The sequence below is a fragment of the Myodes glareolus genome, chromosome 13 (assembly GCF_982192425.1).
Source record: "Myodes glareolus chromosome 13, mMyoGla1.1, whole genome shotgun sequence".
Classification (NCBI taxonomy): Eukaryota; Metazoa; Chordata; class Mammalia; order Rodentia; family Cricetidae; genus Myodes; species Myodes glareolus.
Window position 1 is genome coordinate 63,625,249 of NC_142038.1, and position 24,038 is coordinate 63,649,286.

At 40.0% G+C, this 24,038-nt stretch overlaps 1 protein-coding gene across 14 annotated transcripts in view; it reads right to left on the reverse strand.

Annotated features, from left to right (window-relative positions):
• Positions 1-24,038, reverse strand: part of Dtna (dystrobrevin alpha) — a 373,587-nt gene that overhangs the window by 39,536 nt on the left and 310,013 nt on the right. For 9 of the 14 annotated variants that reach the window (XM_085700061.2, XM_085700062.2, XM_085700067.2 and 6 more), the window contains 4 exons: positions 23,268-23,392; positions 19,040-19,123; positions 9,858-9,935; positions 9,229-9,321 (listed from right to left, as the gene is read on the reverse strand). In XM_085700061.2, coding sequence (XP_085556187.2) covers positions 9,229-9,321; positions 9,858-9,935; positions 19,040-19,123; positions 23,268-23,392 — 380 coding nt within the window. Of the gene's footprint in view, positions 1-9,228; positions 9,322-9,857; positions 9,936-17,517; positions 17,785-19,039; positions 19,124-23,267; positions 23,393-24,038 lie in introns of those variants that run through there. The other 5 variants (XM_085700066.2, XM_048442637.3, XM_048442644.3 and 2 more) reach the window with 2 other exon arrangements.

Below are 24,038 nucleotides of genomic sequence, written 5' to 3' on the forward strand. Positions count from 1 at the left end.
CATGGATTAGAGCTAACTATAATGCTACTTCCCAGGCAACCCAGACTTTTTATTTGCTTCTAAAAACATAGGATTAAGTGATGCTTCCCAAGGGCATTGATAGAAGTATTTAGTGGTTCCTATCACGTCATAGAAACGGCTCACCTAGAATAAGACTATCTGAATCCCTGAAAAGTAGTACAAGCACAAGCAGTATGGGTCTCTCATATTTCAGAAACCTTCACCTTCTGAAACCCTGTATGTGAGACTCCATTTGAGTGACACCGAGGGAAGTTCAGTGAGACAATTATCTCATTAGTGGAGAGTTCTTGACTTGTTTTTCTCCACTATTATGAGTGGATGAGGTCAGAATCAAGCTTAGAAACTGCTTCCCATTCGCAAGCATATTTATATCACTCTCCACTGGCCCTTCCCACTTTTATTCTTAAAATAAAAACAATGAGGGCCAGAGAGATTGCTCAGCGGTTAAGACACTGGCTCTTCTTGGTCTTCAGAGGTCTTGGATTCAATTCTCAGCACCCACACAACATCCATAACCATCTGAAACTCCAGTCTCAGGAGATTTGATACTCTCTTCTGGCCTCTGGAAGCAGGCACATATGTGGTGAGTGTAAAACACTCACATACAGAAATATATAAAAATAAATAATGATGATACTTGGGATTGCTCATGAAAACACCCCCCCATGTCAGTATTGTTAAGAGTTTCCCATTGTGAAGACTCAGATGCATAAAGTGATGCACAGTTATTCTGTGTGTATATTTGCACGTAAAATGATGTGCGGCACGATCTCTTAAACTTTGTTCGAAAGTGAGATGAGTGGATGTCTTCATGTTCACTAGGAGGGGCTTGTCTGTCCTAACCTATTTAGTTGAATTTGTCATTATAAAAGTTTTGCCCAGGCGTCTGGACTATCCTCTGTGCCACCCAATCTCTGTTCCCTTACACCTCTCAATCCTACAAGTTTTATTCTTCAACAGCTCCGTTCCAGACTTAGCCTTTTCTGTGGACTACTGTAAGTAGACATTCCTGAGTCCTCCACTTCAACCAACCCACCTCCAGGCACAGAAAGGGGGTTTTCTCCCTGATTGTCCATCTGAGGTAATCCCTGCAGTAAGCATCCAGTCAGCACGCTGTCTGGGGCACACCACGTGCTCAAAATCTTAGCTACTACGTTGTTTTGTCTCTCAGTGACTTTGTGAATCACGTGAATGATTCTTGTCTCTTAAAAAACATCTCAGCTGCTCTCTGAACCACCCAGAGCAGGGAGGCTCAGACTTTTGTCTAAATGTGCTGCTTGGCGATGTGAAACTTTAGTTTCTGAGCTCTCTACCGGGGTTGGTGGGGCTGGCTAAGGTTTGGCGGGGTGGGAGTGGCTAAGGTTTGGGGTGGGAGTGGCTAAGGTTTGGGGGTGGGGCTGGCTAAGGTTTGGGGGTGGGGTTGGCTAAGGTTTGGAAGTGGGGCTTGCTAAGGTTTGAGGGGGTGGGAGTGGCTAAGGTTTGGGGTGGGACTGGCCAAAGGTTGGGGGGCGTAACCAAGAATCTGCATTTTTAATGAAGTTTCAGAATATGATACTCCTGGTTTTAGAAGATCCCTGAGCAGAACAATCTAGAAAACCTAACAATTTAAATAAAACATCTGCATACCAGAAATAAGGACTATATCTAAACCATATAAAATATACTATTTTATGAGCATTTGACTGATATTCATGCAACTGTTGGATATTTTACAGGCATTTTCTTGACACAAGAAAATTCTAGAATGCAGAATTCATGTGACGTATAATATCAATCACAATGCTGACTGAACATAAATTTTAACAGAATATGCCAGAATTACTTATGGAAAGCTAATGCTTGGAAGCAGATGTGCATCAATAAGTAATATCTGCCTTATGTAGGGCTTAGATGGCCATATTTCTTCCTACAAGTTCAAGAGAAGGGAAAAGTTACCCTGTCTTTGCTTTAGATAAATGCCTAATCTATTAATAGACCATTTAGTTTGATTTTAACACATCTGTCATTTTCTGGCTGGTGTGTTAGAGGATAGCTGCCTAATTCAGCAAAGTTTGTGCAGGGTAAAGCACCCAGTATTCTGAGCTCACGACGCTCATCTATTTCAGTGCTTGAAAATGACTTTGTCATGAGTGCGTGTGAGTGCTTTGATAAAAATGTAATAAAAAACCTTGACAAAAAACTTCATGGTAAAAGTATTTTTTTTTTCTTATGAATGACCTGCAAGCAAATAAAGTATGAAGGTTATATAAAAAAGCCTCCTGGCAATGTAAGCCATAAAGATACGAGATTCTGTCTCATAAGCAATAACTCATACTCTGGGCCTTTCTTCGCCCAACATGGCATAAATGAGCACTGGGGTGATACATTACTTGGTTCTGCATACAAATGATTCATGAGCCTGCATGAGCCTTTCAGGATGTTCAAATTACACACCAGTGAATGGGATGCTCTTCTGATAAATTCCATTTTTACAAGACCTCAGTTACATGCAGTTGAAAATAAATGATCAATAACCTGTAGATCATTAAAATAAATACCAACCCTAGCACTTTCTATAGTGCTAACTGTTCATTTGAAGACTCTACAGTCAGTAACCTACAAGATGACACTGTACTAAAACGGGCAGTACTGCTCTGTTGGCTGCATTCTGGAGTGGAAGGAGCCATTATTTTGAAAGGTCTTCAATTTCTACCTTAAAGGCACAATCAGCATCTTTTACAAGGGGTTTCTGATGGCTTTCCTGGGATCTTGGTTGACACCCAATCAGGGCTTACTAAACTGAAGTTTTGCAAAGATTTCTGGGAACTCAGGTCTGTTCCATTTCTTAGATTCTGACTTCATGAATGAGTGAGCCTGACTTCCAAAGGGGGGCAGTTAGTGAAAACCATGATGTCATTCTTAGAAGAAATACTTCATTTCTCTCTGAATAGCCTTTTCTTTTCTGTTTGGATAAAGACACTACAGATGGTTATCAAGACTGATGTGCTGTTATTCTATCAAAATGTAAGCAGTTAATGGGTTATATACCAAGAAGTATTGTAACTCCTAAGTAGAAGATTTAAAAAAAGTGTGTGTGTGCGTGCGTGTGTGTGCGTGTGTATTTGTATGCAAGTGTGCCCACATACATGCTGCAGCACACATGTGAAGAGCACAAGACAATTTGTTGAGGTCAGTTCTCTACTTACACCATGTGGGTTCCTAGTATCAAACTCAGGTCATCAAGTTGGGTGGCAAGTACTTTTACCAGCTGAACTATCTCACCAGCCTGGAAGATTTTTGTTCTTGCTGCTGTTTTTTTTTTTAAATAAGATTTTATCCTATATTTTCCCAGTAGATGAGAATAAATGTTATGGATAGACAGTACTGTTGAAGAAACTGGAAGACAGTGCGCATAGGAAAGTTGAGGTAGAAAAGAACGAAGCAATCCTACGGCCTGGCCGATGTTTTCATATGACTAATGAATGGGGAGGGAAAGAGCTAAGGTTTGAAGTTTATTCTCAGGGCTTTTGAATGAGTGGTTTGCAAAGAAAAGGCAGGAATTCCTGAAACAATATTATTAGATTATAGCAATAGAAATTATCACAGTGGCCCCTCTTAAGAATGTATCCAAACTTCTTTTTTAAGACCCTAACTTCAGAACTTGGTAAGTTATAAACAAAAGTTATATCAATCATACTTTAGCCTACACATTAAAAATAGACATATAGGGTAAGTGGGTACTGGGTTGGAGTATGTTATGGAGTGAATTGCATCTTCTTCTGAATTTATTTATTGTAGCCCCAATACCCTACTAATTTTAGACTATGGCTACCTTTATAGACAAGCCCTTTAAAGAAACATTTAAAGTTACATGAAGTCATAAGCCTGAGGTGCTAATTTCACATGACTGGTGCCCTTCAAGAAGAGGTTCCCACAACATAATATATTGTCAAACTTTTTTATTTTATTGCTCTATTTTTCTTGAGACAAGGTCTCATGTAGCCCAGGCTGGCCTCAAATTCACTGATAGGCTAAGCATGGCCTTGAACTTCTGATCCTTCTGCCTCCACTTCTGGGGGGCATTAGGACTACAACATCATTATGTCTAGTGTATGTAATGTTGGGGCTGCATGAATGCTAGGCAAGCGCTCTTCCAACTGAGCGACATTCCCAGCCCTGGGAGACGATTTAAAATCAGCTGCATTACAAAGGCAGTCAGCAATAAATCTACTTGTAGTGTAATGTACAATTCTGGTACTCAAGAAGAAGAACAAGCCACTTGTAACTTTGTTAGAGGAGACCGTGAATCTAATCAAGAGGCAGCAACTGATCAGGACACAAGTTCCGGTTGACGGCCTTTCGCTATGTTTTTTGCAGAGTCCCTCACTGAACCTGGTTAGACCCCACCACCATTCCTCCCAGGATTCCCCAGGCTCCAGTTCCCAGCTCTGGGTTTAGAGATATAGGCCACCATAACTTTCCCTTACAGAGTTCTGAGCGACATACCACACCACCCAAACAATATGTGTATTAGACACAATTGTGGGTAGAGGCAGAAGTCCTGGATTTGATTTCACTCTTTTGTTCTGACTGCCAGAGATATTTTCCATAAGTCACTGGCATGTCCGGTAGTTGGTAAGCTTTAGAGAGGGAAGAGAGTACAAGGTCTCTGTGTTTCCTTGTGAGACTTCTCCTCTCTCACTGGAGAAGGCCCTTACAAACCACACAGTGCTCAAAACATCCTGTGTTGTGGAGTCTTCCTTCGCACTGTGTGAAGATGTGTCACTGTGACTGGTTTAATAAAGAGCTGAATGGCTAATAGCTAGACGAAGAACTTAGGTGAGACTTCTGGGGACAGAGAGATCTCAGAGAAGAAGAAAGGAGAAGCTGTCAGCTAGAGGCAGAGGCAGCAAGAGATAAAAGTCATGAGAATCAGAGATAAAAGCCACGAGCCACATGGTAACACGGAGATGAACAGCAAGGGGTTAATTTAAGTATAAGACCTAATGGGACAAGCCTAAGCTACAGGCTGGAATTTTATAATTAATAAGTCTCCGTGTCATTTTTTTTTTGTTAGCTGGTTCCTCCCCCCTTCCCCCCAAAAAATCCTTCTACAGCCAGGCATTTTCATTGAGCTGCCATTTACTTGTTTGGCTTAAGGATTTCTTTAACTTGGAAGCAGAGTATTTATGAGCAAGCCAGCTTCTCCTGTGTTATGTAATTGATATAGGGTTCCTTACATCTCAGTAAGGGTGGAGAGACGATGGGTTCCAGAGTCAGAAGACCTGCATGCAAGCCCTCATCAGCATTGGAGCCTGGATCACACCGTACATCTTACATTAAGCTCCTCACATCTTCTTTCTTTTTCTTTCTTTCTTTCTTTCTTTCTTTCTTTCTTTCTTTCTTTCTTTCTCTCTCTCTTTCTTTCTTCCTTTCTTTCTTTCTTCTTATTTATTCTTTGTATCTTTCCAGTCCCTTCACATTCACACTCTGCCCTTGCAACACACTCACACCAAATAAATAAATTAAAATTTGAGAGAAAAAAAGGAGAGAAAAGGGAAGATCAGGCTCATCATGGAAGTTGTAGTGAGACATTTAGTCACACAGTAAACCCCTTTGTCCATACATCTTTACTGTCAAGTGTTCATTGCAAAGAGTCATTGGTCTGGTTCGAAGCCTCTGGTTTCTGCTACTCTAGCAATGTTGGGTTCTCACCATGACTTCTCTTGGTTATCCTGCTGTTGCCCTGTGTTGTGGAGATCCTGTAGCTTTGGTTCCATAGGACTGGCCTTTCATGTGCTCCAGCAGATCACAGATGGGGTGGAGGTTGGGGTAAGCTAACTCATAACTTTTGTTCTGGGCCTCGGTAGTTGCAGGGTTGGTTAACCTGCCAGATCACCCTTGTCCTCACTACCAGGGTGAACTCTTCTACATTGCCCTGGTGAGTTCACTCCTTGCAGAGACTAGCAAGGGTGTAGACTACATTTTCTTATCAGTAAAATGAAAATTAGCCTTCTAAAGAAGCAAGTTAAATAGTGTAGTGTGGCAAAATTGTAATTTTTGAAATATTTTATAAATTTAAGACTTATTACTAGCAAGGCTGCTCGGTCCATTAAAAAGATCAAAGAGAAAATTCTTGCCTATATAAATCTTAAAATTAAAATGAAATAAAATAAAAATAAAAACCTTGGTACTAATTCATAAGGGGTAACACGCTAGTGGCCACTATGTTTATTGATAATGTGCATAAAATATTTGCTAAAAGGAAATAAGATAGTATGCTAAGAAATGCAGATTGGGTAAGCAGGCACATGGAGGCTGTCAGCTAGATGGAAGTGCTATCTGTGGGAGCTGTCCAGAGGACACATGTTGACTAGGGTTCTGTAAGAAGCGATGCAGCATAGTGGTTATGGACTGGGATGCACAAACTTTAAAATCTCTGCTTGCTATTTAGCTAGCAGGCATGTGATGAGGGAGAAGGGGTAAGGTCCCTAAAATGACATCTTATTTTTAACAGGAATGAGTCTATTTACTCTGTGGGCTTACTCTCAGGATGAGGAGAAGCCACACACATAGAACTTGACCAGGGAAGTTACCACGAGGCAAGTGCTATTACTTGTTACCGCGCAGCCTTCTAGCCTACCATAACGGAGGGCAAAGGGTTCTGCCTGCACTGGTGAGAGATCCTTGTCTCGCCTCTATTATCACGACAGGCGCCAGCATCTTACCATACTAACTTCTGACCAAACGCAAATGAAAAGGAGAAAGATATGAGCAATCTGAAGATGTTGATGCTTCATAAGGACACAAACTTTAAGCAACATGGAGGCAGCGATTCCCACAGAGTCAGCCTCACCCATCCAGCTTTATGACCTGCTTTATATCATGCAAACCCCTCTGACTTTTCCCAAGCAGATGTAAGGTGTTTTTGCCGGACAGCTCCTGTGGTCTAAAGTGACCAGAGAGTCAGTAAGATTAATCACTTGAGTACAGAAAATGAGGAAAGCGACAAATTCTAAGCTTTTCTCTTTGGAGTTTTCTTTCTTGCAACCTTCATAAAGAAGAGGTCAAAGGAATGGGAAGTAGTTGAAGCATGCCGAGAATTACTCAGGCGAGGACAGAGTAAAGTCATTGTTGCTATCTTCTCATTGGCTCCATACTGACAGTATTTAAAGTATTAAAAAGTAATTCATTATTAAGTTTTGGTTTTTCAGTCCCTGTGTAGCATTGGGATATTATCTTTGTTGTAAATAAGACTGAAGTAATATGTAGCTCTGAGAGACTGAGTTAGGAGGGAGGAGACACTGCTGAATTTAGAGGCTTGGGAAATTTGAGCAAGGTGGAGATTCAAGTTTTGAATCTTCAAGGATAGGATGAAATTAAACCAGTGTGGCAGCTGTATATATATATATATATATATATATATATATATATATATATACACACATATATATATATATTACAGTTAACATGCACATTATGTATACCCATTGAGACAAATAATGTCTACTAGTTCATCAGTTATAGAATTCTCTCGTGTACCAATCCTGTGTTCACTAGTCCATCAGTTATAAGATTCTCTCGTGTACCAATAATGCAAAAACAGTCTGAGGAATCAGAAAAAGCAATAGGAATGAAGTATTCAAACAATCATGGGAGGAGAATGTTCTAGAATTACAGTCCAATGACAGAGTGGTGAGAGCCACAGCACAGATGTGTATCTGTTGTGTGATTGATAGACACTATGGGGATTATTTAATTTTGACCTTTCAATTTGATCATTCAATGTTTTGTGGTCACACATTCACTCTATCCTGTCTATTCTCACCTTCCCCCTTTTAATGACCCCTCCTTTCCATCTGGTTCCCCTCAAAAGATAGTCAATTTTGACTATCAAATTGACTGCATTAAGAAATGCCCAGGGGAGCAGAGGACACTTTGGATGTACCTGTTAGGATATTTCCAGAGACAGCTAGATTCTAGACACTTTGAAACAATGAATGGATTAACCCTTGATGGATTCACAAGATGTCATTGTTGGGAAGTGATGAAAGGCAGGAGGTGGGTGCCTAGTTGAAGGGGTAGACCACTAGTAGATGGTCCATGGGATCTTCACCTCATGCGGACCCCTTCCTGTGTTCCCATTTGTCTGCATGCTATGTGCCACCATGCTATTGTGTCTCACAATGGGCCCAGCGACATGGTTGCAAGTGAGCATGGACTGCATTCTCTGAAACAGTGAGCTAAAATAAATTGCTGTTTTTGCCAGGTATTTGGGCACAGTGATAAGAAGAGACACTAAGACAGAAGCCTTGCAATAAAGCAAAGGCAAAGGAGCTGCTGTACTGGATGTGTAAACCAAGTTATGGGGATGGGACCCATAGCTTCTCTTCATTATTATAACACCACAAAGCCTACAGGTTCTCAGTTCAGACACAATTGGAGTTTTTAAAAACATATTTGTAAAGAATTTGTTGAATAATTACATTTGTAACAGTAGACCAAACCAAATTGAAACATACATGCAATAAGAATATGGTCTGCTTTTACTTTCATTTAAATTTCAAATGAATGTTTATTACTTAAGAGAAATAACTTTAGTCTCTCATGTCATAGTTAAAAGAGAGAAAAGCTTTGCAAATGCTTTTATCTTAACACTAGATCCACGCAAATACTGGATCTATCTAAAATAAACCTTATGTTTTCTGTGATTTGAAAGCCGGCTTCATCAGGATGGCTACTCTGATCTATTTGTCAGTAAGAGAACTGTTGAAAGACAACTTCTCCCATGCTATCATTGCTAAATGATTCCTGTTTTCTGATGTTTTGCTTCTATCTTAAATGCATAAAACATTGTTTCTCAGATCAGCTTCATACCCTTGAAGTAAGAACCATCTCCCTCTTGCAGTAACGTGGCACTTGGCCTAGAAACTTCTGGTGGGCCTCTGATTTCTGTGATTACTGCATGATGATGGTTATCATCGAATCTGTTCCCACCAGTTCTCACTTTAGCTAAGACAAAGTGAGGATGAGAACTCTGTGATGCAGGGCTGGGATGTATTCAGAACAGCATCACAAAGACTTAGTTAATTGAACTAGGTGAAAAGTTCCTGGTTCACCTGTGGCTTTTAGGACCCTAACTCCTTGCCAAGACTGTTAGTCAGTAACCCAGGCTGTTCTCCTCTGGAAGGATAGGCTGGCAGCTAAGCCTAACCATGTTGCACTAACCATGATGGGTTGTTCCGGAGCATGTTGACATACAACCCAATGAGAACATGTTCATCAGCTAGCCTGTCTGCCACATTCAGGCTGTACTGTATCCTAAAAGAGGGGAGGAGGAAAGAAGAATTAAGAGAGGTGGACAGAAATAAAGACAGAGTAGGAGTGAGTCTGTGGTAGGAAAAGCACTCAGAAAACCAAACCGGTAAAGGGAGACTACCACGTAATGTTCTACGAAAAACCCAAGCAAAACCCATGCAAGGCAATCTGCTACTTCGTTCTTCTAACTTTCAACATGTTGAGTAACGTTTTAGAAAACAGATCTGCATTCTTTAACCACAAAGACCAAGGAGCTTTTCAGCATGGAAAACACATCAACATGTCACAGCAAAGACCAAATATCTTCTGGGATGTTGAGTTAGTCATGTAACATAAAGATAAAAGATAAAGGGAAGTAGAGAAAGTAACAGCACAAGTGTGCTTGCATGGAATAGTAATTTGGTGCCATTAGTGAGTTATAAGACAGCCACTATTCTAGGTCAAATCGTCTTTCACATGCAAACCATTTACAACAACAAAAGCCCACCATCTTTAGTTGAGTTAACCGAGGATCCCAGCACACTCTGGCTTGAACTTACCCTTTGCCCTTCAGAAAGGCTGGAGCAGCCCTAGCCAGCATTTTGTTCTGTTCTACTTCACTGTCCTTGGGAGGAGAGCTAGTTAATAAGATGGGAAAGCCAAGAAGAGCGTAAACACAGCGACGCATCGAGACTAGAAACTGGCATCAGACACGCCCTAGTCTAGATCCACACTCTATATGCACAGATAGCTTAGGATTTTGAAAAGCTCAAGATGTCTCCAGATTTCCATAGAGTTTATCTAAGAGAAGAGACGCTTTTGAGAGCCATAATAGCTACCATGACCTCAGACTTGACCTCTACTATTTGCTTAACCAGAAACACTTACATTGTGTATGGCTGACATGACCAGAATCCATCTAACATTTATTCCAGGGTATGACAGAAATGGCCTAATACTTCATAAAGCCCTCCCAGGGTTTAGACGTCTCTTAAGAGGTTGGCTTCCTGGCTCCAGAGATAGCTCAGCTGCTAAATGCACGCCCAGCTTTTTCAGAGGACCCTGGTTTTCTTCCCAGTGCTCCTATCAGGTGGCTCACAGCTGTCTGTGACTCTAGATCTAGGGCAGCTGGCTCCTCTAGCTTCTCTGGGCACTAGCACTCTCATGGAGATGTTCATACATGGCACACACACCCACATGCGTAATTAAAAATAAAATCAATCTTAGAAAAATGTTTGTGTTTTGGTTGTCCCTAAGTTCTTCAGTCACTTTTGAATACAGATGTGAGCATTACCGAAAGATAGCTGTCATACCAGATGTGTTTGAATACAGATGTGAGCATTACCAAAAGACAGTTGTCATACCAGATGTGTTTCACTGTTATCAATGACGTAAGTTACCTGGTCTTGGCTATGAGGCTACAAAGCAAAGTTTCAGATAAAAATAAATATAGATTGAAGTAGTTTTAATAATGCAATTTTTTCTGTAGTCATTAATAGCTATCTAATGGAGAGATCAAAGTAATTTTTGACATTTTACATTATTAAGAGGAAAATTTTTGTTTACTATTTTAAATGACAGTTTTTAAGGTTTCAACATGTTTTTTTTTTTTTATTAAAGGTCAACCTTTGTAATGTAGCCTATATGTCAGTGTAGGACTTAAAACTGAGTCCTCACATTTGTGGAAAATACAAAATTAACCATCTGTGTTTACAAGACGCATCTCTCACTGGGCTGTTCTAGGTACAAATATTTAACAATTGTGATCTACACTATGGGATGCCACAAATTTCCGGGAAGTTCTAAGTCACATCTATAATCATGGCATAGTGAACAGATATATCATAGATTCATATCACATACAAGATATTACAAATAAATTAAAACTATGTAATCTGTCATAGTGAAATCATAAAAACACAAGAATTTGTTGGGGGCTGTGTGAGAGGAGCAGCGGTCAGTATTGGAACTCATGGAACATGGCTGGGTGGTTGGCAAAGCCATGCCTGAGTGAGCATTGGAGAGGCAAAGCCCCAAGGACTATGTGCCCTGAGGACCTCATGCTGTTGCTGAGCCCACAGCTCCGACTGTTGTCTTTCCGGCCACCACTTCCCTCATATCTATGGGTTGTATGAAAATTCTGAGGGGGTTTCTCACCCCTCACTGGGCAGTGTTAGTGGTACGTAAAATAATCATCATGGACTTTTTCCTGTCATTACTGCTAGAGCAGATTGGTGACTTCACCACCACCTATTTAGAAAGAATTTAGACATGTAGATTGTTAGGAAGGCCAGGTTAAGATGATTTTGTTAATAGCTTTGAGGTAGAAAATCTTGAGGAACAATTTAAAGTTTAGAAAGGTACACTTTGAATAGCTAAGTGAGGGACTCACCGAGGTCAGGGAACAAAGCAATGGTGGCCTGGCTATTGCTGGCTGCTAACGAATTCCTTTACCCATTTCTGCCCTCAGCTTCTTGACATAGAAAAACTGTTGATGAGTGGGTATGCACCTTGAGGATTTAAAGTAGAGCTGAGTGATTTTTTAATATATATAAAAGTTTAGATTTGTGATTCTTTTAAGATTTTTATAAGATTACCATTTAAGATAAATAATAAAATAATTGATCCTTTTTGTGTAACTGCAGAAAAGCAGCTTTCCAGTAAAAGGACGGGCTGAGAAAAGTACATTGCTTGCTTCCACTCTGTAACCTGTAATACATTGCTTGGATATGAATGTATGTGGGTTTTTGGGGTAATTTGTTTTTTACCTGCAACATGAAAAATGTTTAGTCACATAAGGGATATGGAAAACATGTTGTTTTTTTTTGGCACATATTCATTGTAACCATTTACTTGAAAAATAGAATGTAACCACGTTGTAATGTTTAGATTGCTTGAAAGATTTTACTGAGATATATAAGCTGTAAGGGGAAAAATAAAGATGTTAGAAGGAAAACACTAGGAATGATGTAGAATGGGAGGTAGAAGGGGTCATCAGGAAAGAGAAAAAAGGGAAACAGCGGGGTACAGGAAAGAATAGAGTAAGCAGCAGGAAGAACAATGAAATAGAAGAGAAACTTCAGAAAGAAGTCCGTGCGTTTTTCTCTCTGACTCTACATCTTGTTTCCAGCATCTCTGACCTGCAGAAGGCCGGACCCTCTGCAGAAATGAATGCATGATTATCACATCAGAATTATATACATTACAATTAGTATCAAACTGTATAGGTTGCAATACTATATACCAACTATTTCTTAGATAGTAAAGTCTCTGGTCCATTTAAGTCAGATTTTATTCTTTAAGGGTCTAGCAAAGAGCTGTCAAAGTTATGATAGTTTCACTCAGCTTATTAGGAGAGCATCCTTTCTTTTAAGTATTGCCATGTTTGAAAAGCACAACTGCACACACATAAAATTGCTTTTAAAATTAAGTTACAGAAAGGGGCAGATGTTTCGATGTATGTGTATATTGTAAAATTATTAAATCAAGCTAATTAGTGATGTGAAATATTATTTTCACCAGACAAAGACGGGCTACATTTGTTTATGCTGTGGAATACTACTTTAACTATGTGAAGGAGTGTCACATTTGTTTCTGCTGCCTTTGTCAGTGATTTAAAGATGTGTTACATTTGTTTGTGCTGCATTTGTTTAATTACATAAAGATATGTTACATTCATTTCACCTTGCCTGCCTAAGGCACCTGATTGGTCTAATAGAAAACTGAATAGCCAATAGCTATACAGTAGAGGGATAGGTGGAGCTGGTGGGCAGGGAGAAAAAGTAGTAGAGAAGAGAATGAGGGAGAAAGAGAGGGAGATGCCCAGGGTCAATCAGCCAGACATGGAGCAAGAAAGGGAGAAGGACATACAGAACAAAAGAAAGCTAAAACACCCGAGGCAAAATGTAGACAAAGAGAAACAGGTTAACTTAAGTTATAAGAGCTAGTAAGAAATGAGCCTATGCTAGGACCAAGCATTCATAACTAATAATAAGTCACTGTGTCATGATTAGGGAGATGGTCAGTAGCCCAAAAGATTTTACATTCTTACATTGTGTATCTGTAATATTTAAAATCTACTCTTCTAGCAACTTTAAAATATTGTATACATTATTATTAATGATTGTTACAATACCCACAACAGATAACTATGACTTTAAAAATAATATATTAATGTCCTAGAGGACCTGATTTTCCTATGATCTTAATGATGTTTTTCAGGATATTGATTTTTATCCCCTAAGCTCTAAGGAGCTTCCCATTATGGCCAATAACCCCCTTAACTAATTGTAGTTGGTGTTCTCTGTGATTTCCATTATTCCACCAAAACAGCTTTGTAAACATCGCCCCCTGGAGGAACTCAACACATACTCCTTATCCAGTATTCACAGTTTTCTTCCTTCTTCTCAATGTTTTCCCAACCATTTTCTCTAGCTGAGGGCACATGTGTCTGTAACAGATCTCAGATTCCACAAACCATTCACTAAACTGTGAGAAATATCTGCTTCTCCTCCTCCATGCAAAATGAGTTCCCTGCCCTCAACATCTTGTTGCTTGTTGAATATCAGAAATTATAGCAATAACTCCTTAAGCCAAGGCCTTATTAAATTATTCAGGCATGTCTTCTGATGTTGAATGCAACATTTAAAACAAAGAACCAGTAGAGACAACTAATGGGTTTTGGGGGATCAATTTCAAAATATTTCATATATAGTTAAAATTCTACTGCTAGTTTTTAAGGTTGACAACTGATGTCATGATTTTTACTTTAATGAAAAAATTTTTGGGGGTGTCTTATGGTGAAATTCTACATAGATACTCATTGGATTTTACTGAAACCTGAAATTTGTGTTTTGAAACAATTTTGTTTATGTTGGAATATTTTATTAAACCCTGACCAAGAAAATTTGTTTTTCTCTTATTTAACATGGTATCAAAGGATTGTATTTGATCTTATTGAATGTAGAATATTTAATATCACAGTGGTTAAAAGGAAAACAACATTTTAATCATTGTAGATTTAAAAAAACACACATCCAGTTTCTATGAATTCTTAAATAACCGATGGACTGTGAAGAATGCTTGTGAAGTCGGTTCCTTCTTCAAGAGATTTCAAGAGTAAAAAACTACTTCTCGCTAATTTATTCAATAGTGATGAGGTCCTCAAGCTGACAAACTCAGGAATAAAAGTCCTCTCATAACTTTAGTGAAGAAAGTTTCTTGAAACATTCTATTTTATTTTCCTACATTTCAACAGCTCAGACAGAAATATAAAACTCTGGAAATATGCAAATCAAAATTATTCATAAAAATGGGCTAGGGATGTACAGAAAGCTCAGTAGTTAAGAGTTTTTGCTGCTCATGCCGAGAAGTTGGATTTAGTTCCCAGCACCCACCTAGTAGCTCACAATAGACTGTAATCACAGTTTTAGGGGATCTTATGCCCTCATTTTGCCTCCCTCCATGGGCATCTGCAGGCACATGGTGCTTATAAACTCATACAGGCACATACACATATGCATGAATGAAATATAAAATAAATATATCTTTAAAAAATTAAGTAACCATCAATTCAGGCTGGCATAAACAGCAAGCTGTCTTAAAAGGCAGCATAGTTCTGAGTTATGAAGTCAATTTTTCTTATTCACATCAGTTATCATCAAGTTGTATCAACTTTGTGTTTGTCGAGAGAGTCTACAGAAAAGTAAGTCTTTTATGTAAAGAACATGTGTAAACATAACTAAAGCGTCCCAGAAGGAGAAGAAAGGTCAATGCAGTGGAATGACCATGGTTTTAATTATGTGCTAACACATTTATATGGATGTTAGAACTTGGTTTGAAGACTGCTAGTTCTAGCTTTTTAATTATGTGCTAACATGTTTATATGGAAATCAAGACTTTGAAGACTTATAAATCTTAGCTTATAAATGAATTGAAATAAAAATTATCCACGGAGTGTGGTTATTTTATTTATAGAATTTCATGTAGCATACATAGGAATTGTGAAGATCCTGAAAAAATTGTCAAGGCAGTGCCAGGTATTGATTGGTGAATTTGCCTGATTTTGCTAATGAAAGTGGATGAGTTCCATCCTTAGATATCAGCCAAGGGAGAGCCTTTCAGAAGCAAAGGATGAATCCAGGGTAATTTTGTCATCACTTTGAAAGATCAAATCATAAATGCCACTAACATAGTTTCATCCTGTTAAGTCAGGTTAAAAGCTGGACCATTAAGTAAAGAATCTTTGGGTGAGTGAATTGTTTGAAAAGAATGAAAACAGACACAAGGAATTAGTCTTTTGTTTCTTCCCTTTGAACTGGAAACATAAGCCAGGAAACCAAATGACCAAGTCAGGCAAGAGAAATGTCACATAAAGGCTGTCCCACTGGGAAGAGTCAGGCCTTGGGAGCTGGTTGGGGTGTTAACACAGCGGGTGGCTCTATAGGTGTTCTTCTCTTGGTACTAAAGGGCTTCATGCAGTGTCAGTAATAAGAAATGGAAAATGGAAAAAAAGTATATTAGATTGTATTCAGCACACTACATAATTTATATAAGCAATTTTCTAATATTTAAAGAAGAGTAAGATCTGTCTAGATGAATATGTAAGAGCCAAAGGGGTTATTTTTGTGAATATTTTGCTCCATTAGAAGTTATAACTATGAAAATACTTGTGAAATTCTTAAACCATGCTCTTAATACTGAAAGTAAAAGAAATTAGCCATTTGTACCTTTAAGTGGCATCATGGCTAGGGAAGAAAATGGGCTGTAATTAAAGCAGCTTATTTAACATGGGAAAGAAATAGATAACTCTTGTTTACACACTAAGAAGGGATTTGGGCAGATAATTCAGGTTTTACAAAGAAGTTATGATGCCAAAAGCGAAAGCTGACCTTGTGGAACACTACATCATGAATGAAATGAAGTGGTCTTTAACTTTGTTGTTTGACCTGCTTCTGACCTAATTGCTAACTAGCACTGATGATAGGCTTGTTCATACAACACACAGATATTGTGCCTGAAGACTTCCCAGGACTGTTGGTGAGCATCTTTAACAATCCCCTCTTCCTTTTAGCCAATGGAAGGGTGAGCCGTATGTCTAGTAGGAAAAGAGTGTAAGAACAAGGGGTACAACAGAGGGTGGTGGGACCAGCTCTCCAATCTGTATGAGGTAAATCACTAAAATGCCAAGGGACTTCAAAGGCACAGCCCAGTGCCTTTTGAACACCCAACTGGCAACTTTGAAAGGAGTGGAGAGGCAATGCCAGGGCTTTGTAGTGAGAGTCTTACTGTAGTGATTTTAGTTACTCCCTCTGCCTTGGTTCTCAGATCCTGAGACTCCTAAGTCACACATCAGCCGACAGCTCAGTCTAAAGAAAAAGCTGGGGAAGTTTTCCTAAGACTATCTGCCACTGCCAAGGGCCATTGGAATGTGAAGAGGGGACACAACTCTAGATATGTGTTAGTAGTCTGCCTCAAGCTATAGAAGGAAGAGGACCTTTAATTATGCTGTTGGCATGATGTAGTTGCACCAACCTTTGTGTATTGTGTATAAGAAAGCAGAGGCCAGTCAATCTCAGAATCATCAAGTAGGAGAAAGGAAGCAAGAGCAGTAAGAAACTGGTTCCAAAATCACTCACTTTAGTGGATTCAGATTATTTTCCTTTGACCTGAAAATGCTCAGGTGGAATAGATGAATTTTAAAGCTTGTTAAATCCTTGGCTCTTCTGTTGTCCTAAGGTCTAGCCAGAAGTCCTTGTTCTTGCCTAATTCATTTAGTGATTGACCATTCTTCAAGGATCCTTAATTTAAGAGTTTTAGAAATCACCATCTAGGGTTTTGCAAATTATACGTGGTCCAACTCGGTACGTTTTGTGTGCACACACCCCGTACTAGCCCAAAGCTTTCATAGCTATAAAATAACAAGGAAGAGGGCGACCTGAGAGACTGGCTCAGCCTTCTGTTGCAAACCCACCATCATCACCACTGGAAGACTAAGGTTTTTCATTCTGGGGTAGAAACATCAGCTTCCTAATAACCTTTTAATGACTGCTATTGTTAAAGGCTCAGAATGGGGGCTACTGATCATGCCCCAAGGTTAAGCTGATTTGCACACAGCTTTCTGGGTTTCCGCTCAGCTGTGGTGCTGAAGGGACTTCAGTGACCTAAGGGGCGACCACAGTGAAACCTCCCATGGACAGAGTGAGGCCCACTCAGAGAGGATGGGTGTTCAGTGTACACAGCTTTATTGAGCAGCCTCCTAAAAACAAAAACCGATGTCCAGTCTCTGCAGTGATAAGAACCACATGTTTATACAAGTCTGTCCTTCACAGCGAACAAGGCAAAAGGACTGAACATGGGAAGAAAGGGAAGCAATCAGATTCTAGGCTAATAGAGGAAGCAGAAAAGCTCAAAGTGTTCTAGGAATATTTTAGGGTACAGGAAGCCATGTTATCCATCTAGACGCATCCACCATAAGCGCCGTCTGAGCTGAAATGATATAAAATGACCTTCAGTAAGGATGGGGTCTGCCTTGCTGTGGCATTTGCAGAACGCAGAGCTTCCTGAAACACACAGTATCTTTCTAAGCATCACATCGAGCCTTCACTAGATAGATGCACGGGTCTGTGTCTCCTATTGACTGTATGATTTTTCTTGTAGGAAAGGTGGCTTTATGTGTGGATGGTTATGAAACAGGACGGTCACAAGAAGTTACTGAATGCCTAAATCTCATTATTTTGCTGCACATGTTCTGTGGTATAAATGTCTCACTGTTTGTACTTAGGGCAGATTTAATTTATATATTGAAAACACTGTAGAAACTCTTTGTTCTGCTTACTGTAATAAAGGGGAACTTTTTCAACTCAGGTTCCAGCTGATGGGCATATATAGGGCTACATGGGAAAAATTAGATGCATAGGAAAAATAAGTCATTTTCACTGAAACCTTCTCTAGAATGTGCCAGAACATTGTGGAGTGAAGTTGGCGCCTACTCATCCTCTCAGGGGAAAGGGGGGTGGGTATCTTGCAAGGCCATGGGGGTATTATGCTCAATCACTTCGTCGTTTTCCTTATCTTTCTTCTTGCTTTCCTTTGAGACTTTCCATGTATTTACCAAATAACTCCCTGGTGCTGATCTTGGTATCTCACCGAATTAACCAGAGCACCTCTTGAGCCTTGGGCGTTCCTACTACTAAGGAACAGAGGGACGCATAGGTTACCTCTTCCTTGAACGCATGGAAAAGATTTTGTGCAAAACGACAAGACACATAACCACATTTTTGAAAAGTTCCCGATCCATAGGATTATTGATGTGGATGCTGTTCTTATTATGGACCTATTCTAGGTCTGGTCTTTAGCCCTGGCCTTAGGAATTCAAGAGGTCATCCAGAGGGTATTCATTTATGCCTGGGGTCTTAACTCACGAGTCAGTTTAGACTCTCTAGAATAATACACCCCTGCATACGTATAAGTAGTAAAATTGAAGCATACCTACCCCACATTCTTCCTTTGGGGGAGGCTATAATGCCGGTTTTTGGAAGTTACATAAACCTCAAGAGCCAACCCAGGCCTCTATATGTACATGTGAGGGAAATTGAGGACAAGTGATGGGTATTTACAACCTTGTTTCCAGTAATGATAATAACAGCATGTATTTCTCATACAGTAGAATATTTTTTTTTCACCATAGTGTCAAGCTTATTTAGAAAGGGATCGTTACTTCATGGCAGGATTGGGAACTTACCTCCTAGTGATGAACGGACTTCCTGAGGAGGGAACCGAGTGGGAGAAAAGTGTGTCGTTCATGCTGGTTACAGGTCTTGGAGGCCTGGAACAAAACACAATGTGGGTGAAAAAGTTAAGGCAAAGTAATGAATTCAAACTTCCCACCATCCATGGAGGGGAAGGATGGAGTCAGAGTAGTCTCTAGACCAAGATCCATGGGAAAGCTTGTGAATGCCAACCGCTTTATTCTCATGGTATAAAGCTAGAATTCCCTGGGCACACAGAGACTGAAACACTAGGACGATGGTAGGCCACGGGAATATTTTTCCCACGGGCTTTGAGTCTTGATGCCTTGTGGAGTCATGTTTCTGAGCAGATCAAGAATTCTGAAAGTTCTGTGGGCCCTCATGACGGTGGTCCTTTTTAATAAGCTGGTCGGAAAGGACACATATCGAAATAAAATCCCATCCTGTTTTATTTGCATTCCAAGATTTTTGGATGAGGTCAGAACGACGGGTTCACTGTCAGCTCTGGACTTACCAACCAGGGTGCAGAGAACAGTCTGCGAGTTGTGGGTTATTTACCTATGATGCATTTTCGCGATGGGTGCAACACGAGGGCGCTAAAACTAACTGTGCTTTAATGTGGATAACTTAGCTTAGTAGGGGGATGGTCACTGCATCCCAGTGTCCTCTGTAATCAGGAAGGTAGGCACATTAGGTTTTAACACAGCAACTGGGACGAAACACATTCATTATAACCTTGTAAAAAATTGAAATTGACCCAATATTTCTTGCTTTCTTTTTACAAAAGAAAAAAAAAACTTTCCAGCTTTGCTAGGAAATGGAAAACACAAGAACCGAGAATGCTTTTTAACTAACTCAGCCAGATTTCTTTAGCGAACCTGGTCACTGCAAAACGAAAACTGGGATTTCTTCGCAAATTGCTTCATGTTTGAGGGTCACCAATCAATACATTAAACTTGGAGAAGAAAATGGCAGCTTTGAAAGTGGCTAATGTTCCCACCTTTCCCCATCACCAAATGGCAAGTTTGCTTCTTCAGCCTAAGCCTCACCCGGGAGTTGTTAATGTATTTATTCTTAAAAAAGTGAAACTGCTCCCCATGAGCAACGGGTCTCAGAGGCAATATGCAAAGATTGTTTGCTGCGTAAATCTTAGCAGAGAACTTATAAAAAAAAACAAGCATTGACATCCTTGTCTTAAGAGCAAAGGCTCAGTTCAAAGCTAGGTTAGTTAGTTAAACTAGCTGTGTACAGCTCACGTGATTTCCATCTCATAACTACTTATTACTAGGAGCGACAGTTTGTGTAAGTGTGTGGGGCATTAATCACTTACCAAGTATCACTTTTTGGCAGCAAGGAAGTGGAACAGAGCAGAAACTGTTAATCACGGCAACATTTACAAGCAATACGATAGTTAAGCACACATTCCGAAATGCCAAGATGCCACCACCTGCCCATTTCTGTTGAAGAACAAACTCATGACTGGCTGTGTCGCTTTGCTACACGTGCGTAAAGTCCCCTGGCTCTTGATAGTGCTAGCATTTTCTCTATCACGTAATTCATTTCTATGCAAAGTTAGTGAGTGCTGCCCAACCCGATTTGCTGTTGTTATTGTTGCTATTATTGTTTTTTGAGACAGGGCCTCCCTGTATATCCCTGGCTGGCCTGGCACTCTCTCTGTAGACCAGGCTGGATTCGAATTCACAGAGATCCACCTGCCTCTGTCTCCTGAACGCCGAGACTGAAGGTCTGCATTACCACACTGGGCTGTTTTAACGTTCTGTTGGTCCAGTCTCTCTTTATCTAAGCCTTCTTGAGAAATGTTTATCTAGCTACACAGTCTCACTGCTGTCATAGTTTCCATTTTCCATAGTTAATAGCAGGAGATTTAAGGAGTCTTAAAGTGTTTTCTAATTAATTGGTTATGATAACTAAGCACAAGCCATGAGTTTTTGCCTTAGTTTATACTTATGGAACTTAGACTGACTTTTTGACTTCTCTGCTCATGACTGGATAAACCTTCTAGACATGAACATCAGATTTTTAACACAAACACACCAAGGTGTGCCTTGAAGAGGACACTATGACATTCCAAATGCATGCGTTTCCTGCCACAGACACATTCCATATCCCATGAGGATGCGTAATTATCTCCTCATAAACACTCATGTTTATGTGATCTTTTCCTAAACTGATAGTAATTTACAAATTCATATAATTTTCATACAACCAAGCAGCAAATGTTTTGTTTTGAGTTTGTGCTGCAATTCTTGATGGCCCAACCTCTAGGGCACTCAGTGCAGGACACAATGTGCCCAATAAAACTCCCAGCCCCCACTCGCTGCCACTGCTCTGCCTCTGTCTGTGAGTTTATTGTGTGCACAGGGGTGCACTGGGATAGTTAGATACTGGCAGATGCATGTGAACATGTGTCAAAGCAATGAAAAAGTGTGGTTTGTATCACAGTTAATGAAACAATTCGTAAGTTATTTCAGGATGGTCTTTGCTAGAGGAAAAACAAACAAACAAACAAACGAAAACAGGTTGGAGACCTGGCCTATAGGCTCAGAGGTTAAGAGCACAGGCTGCTCTTGCAGAGGTCCTGAGTTTAATTCCCAGCAAGCACATGGTGGCTCACAGCCATTTATACTGTGATCTGGTGCTCTCTTCTGCGTGCAAGCATACACACAGGCAGAACACTGGATACATAATAAATAAATAAATAAATCTTTAAAAATGTTTTAAAAAATTCATATTATTTATGTTTTTGTACGATGGCCATAATGCTTTGTTCAAGATCTTTCTGTTTTTTAAAAAGATATTTTATTAAGAATTTTTATTTTATGTATATGAGTGTTTACATATATGTATACGTGTGTGTGTGTGTGTGTGTGTGTGTGTGTGTACACCACATGCATGCCTGGTGCCGGGAAAGCCAGAAGTAGGAATTGAGTCCCTTGAAATGAGAATTAGTTACAGATAGTTGTGAGCTACTGGGTGGGTGCTGGGAGTCAAACTTGGCTCTCTGCAAGAGCAGTCAGTACTAGTAACTGCCGAGCCTCTCTCCAGCCCTAGATCTTTTTGTTTTAAGCCATACTTTGGAATAACATATTAAAAGCTTTAAGTGTGCAGGGAGATATTAGTGTTTGGTATTTATTAAAGTGTTTATTGTCTTATTTTCATTGTATTGGGCTCAATATAAGGCTTGTGATGAGAGAACTTGCTACTAAATTATGTATTTTATAAAGCACATTAAAATAATGTATATATTCATATAGACACACACATGAATATGCATATATAGACATACACATGCACATACACACATATACACATATAAACATACAAACCCACACACATATAGACGCACAAATGCATATATACACATACACACACACACTTATTCACATATGCATGCACACACAGACGTATACACACACACACACACACAATCCCAGGTGCTGATTGCACAAGGCCCTGGGCTGGGTCTGTAGAGCATGACCCACTTTTCTGAAGCAGCCCCCTACTCTGTATACTGCAGTGCTCTCGGCACCAGGCCCTGGCCACTCTCTCTCTCTGCCTCCCCGGCTAGCAGCTTGGAAGTGGGAACAGCCAGTGGGAAGTGTAACTCCGCAGAGTTCACACAGCACAGACTCGTTCTACCTTGTGCTCCTTCATGAGCAACTTGGATGTTTTGTCTCCTTGGCGATGCCAAGGGCAAGAGCAGGCTTTTACGTCAAAGGTCCTGGGCAGGTCATCACTTTAAGACATTGGTCCCTTGGGATATTCCCCTTGGTAGTGTTCCCCAGGCTTATTAATTTTAAAAAAGTAAAAAGTATAAAAAGTAAGTTAGCCATAGTCTACAGAGTGGGTTTTATATTGGTTTTGTGGGTGTTTGGCCTATGCCAGCTTTATATTGCTTTTATATTAAAAAAAATTAAAGCTTGTGTGTGTGTAATGAAAACAGAAGGGGAATTATTTGGGTGAAAGGGACCAGCAGGAAAGGGAAAGAGATATAGGGGAAGATAATGGGGATGAATGGGAACAAAGATTCATGGTATATATGTGAAAAGTTAACCTTATTTCTTGGTATGCCAACCAAAAGAAAGAGGAATAACTGAAACTTGGCCTCTGACCAATGACGTGCGCTTGACTTGGTAGGAATGCCCCGGACACATGCGAGGGAAAGAAAACACATCTTAATCTGTGATCAGAGATACTCACACGATATGAGCCAAGTTGAGTGGCTTTTCAGGCTGATCTGGGAACATGGGGTGCAAAGGTTCACGGCTTGAAGCACAGCTCAGGGACTTGCTTAATGCATTCGTTAGCTTCTTAGCAGGCGATTTCTACAAAGAGAATGAAAACAACCTTTCTCTTACATTTTATCTGAGGAATTTGAAATGTTTGCCAATAGTTGCAATATTCATCCATTCATTTCTTGATTGATTCATTTATTGGAGAACTCTGATTTGAGTGCCCGTCCTCTGAGTCAGGAAGTTTGGTAGAGGAAGTGATTGCTACCCATCAGGCTACCCAGCCCTTGCTACAAAGTCCCTGCTGAAGGGAAAACGTCCTTGTGTGGGAAAACATGTGTTGAGGTTTATGAGACAATCAGAACCCTCTAAGAAAATCTCAGGGGAAGGGAGTCATCCCAGAAGGGAGGAATAACAACCGTGATGGGAGGAGGAAGAGAGAACTCATTCTAGAAAGGGCAGTGGGAGGCAGACCAGCTCCCTTTGGGTAGATAGATGTTCATTCACGTCTCCTCAGGAAGAAACACAATATGAGTGTGGATATAAAATTATTTAGCAAATTACCCCTTACACAAAGCCTATGCGATACATTTAAAGAGGCAGTAACTCATTCAACTTTGCATTCTTGTGATTGAACTCTTTTAGGCAGTTCAATTGGCTTCGTTGATGGCACAGCCAACAGCAACCAATCAGGCACAAAACAGTAGATGTGGGAGTCAGGGACTTTGATTTTAATTGA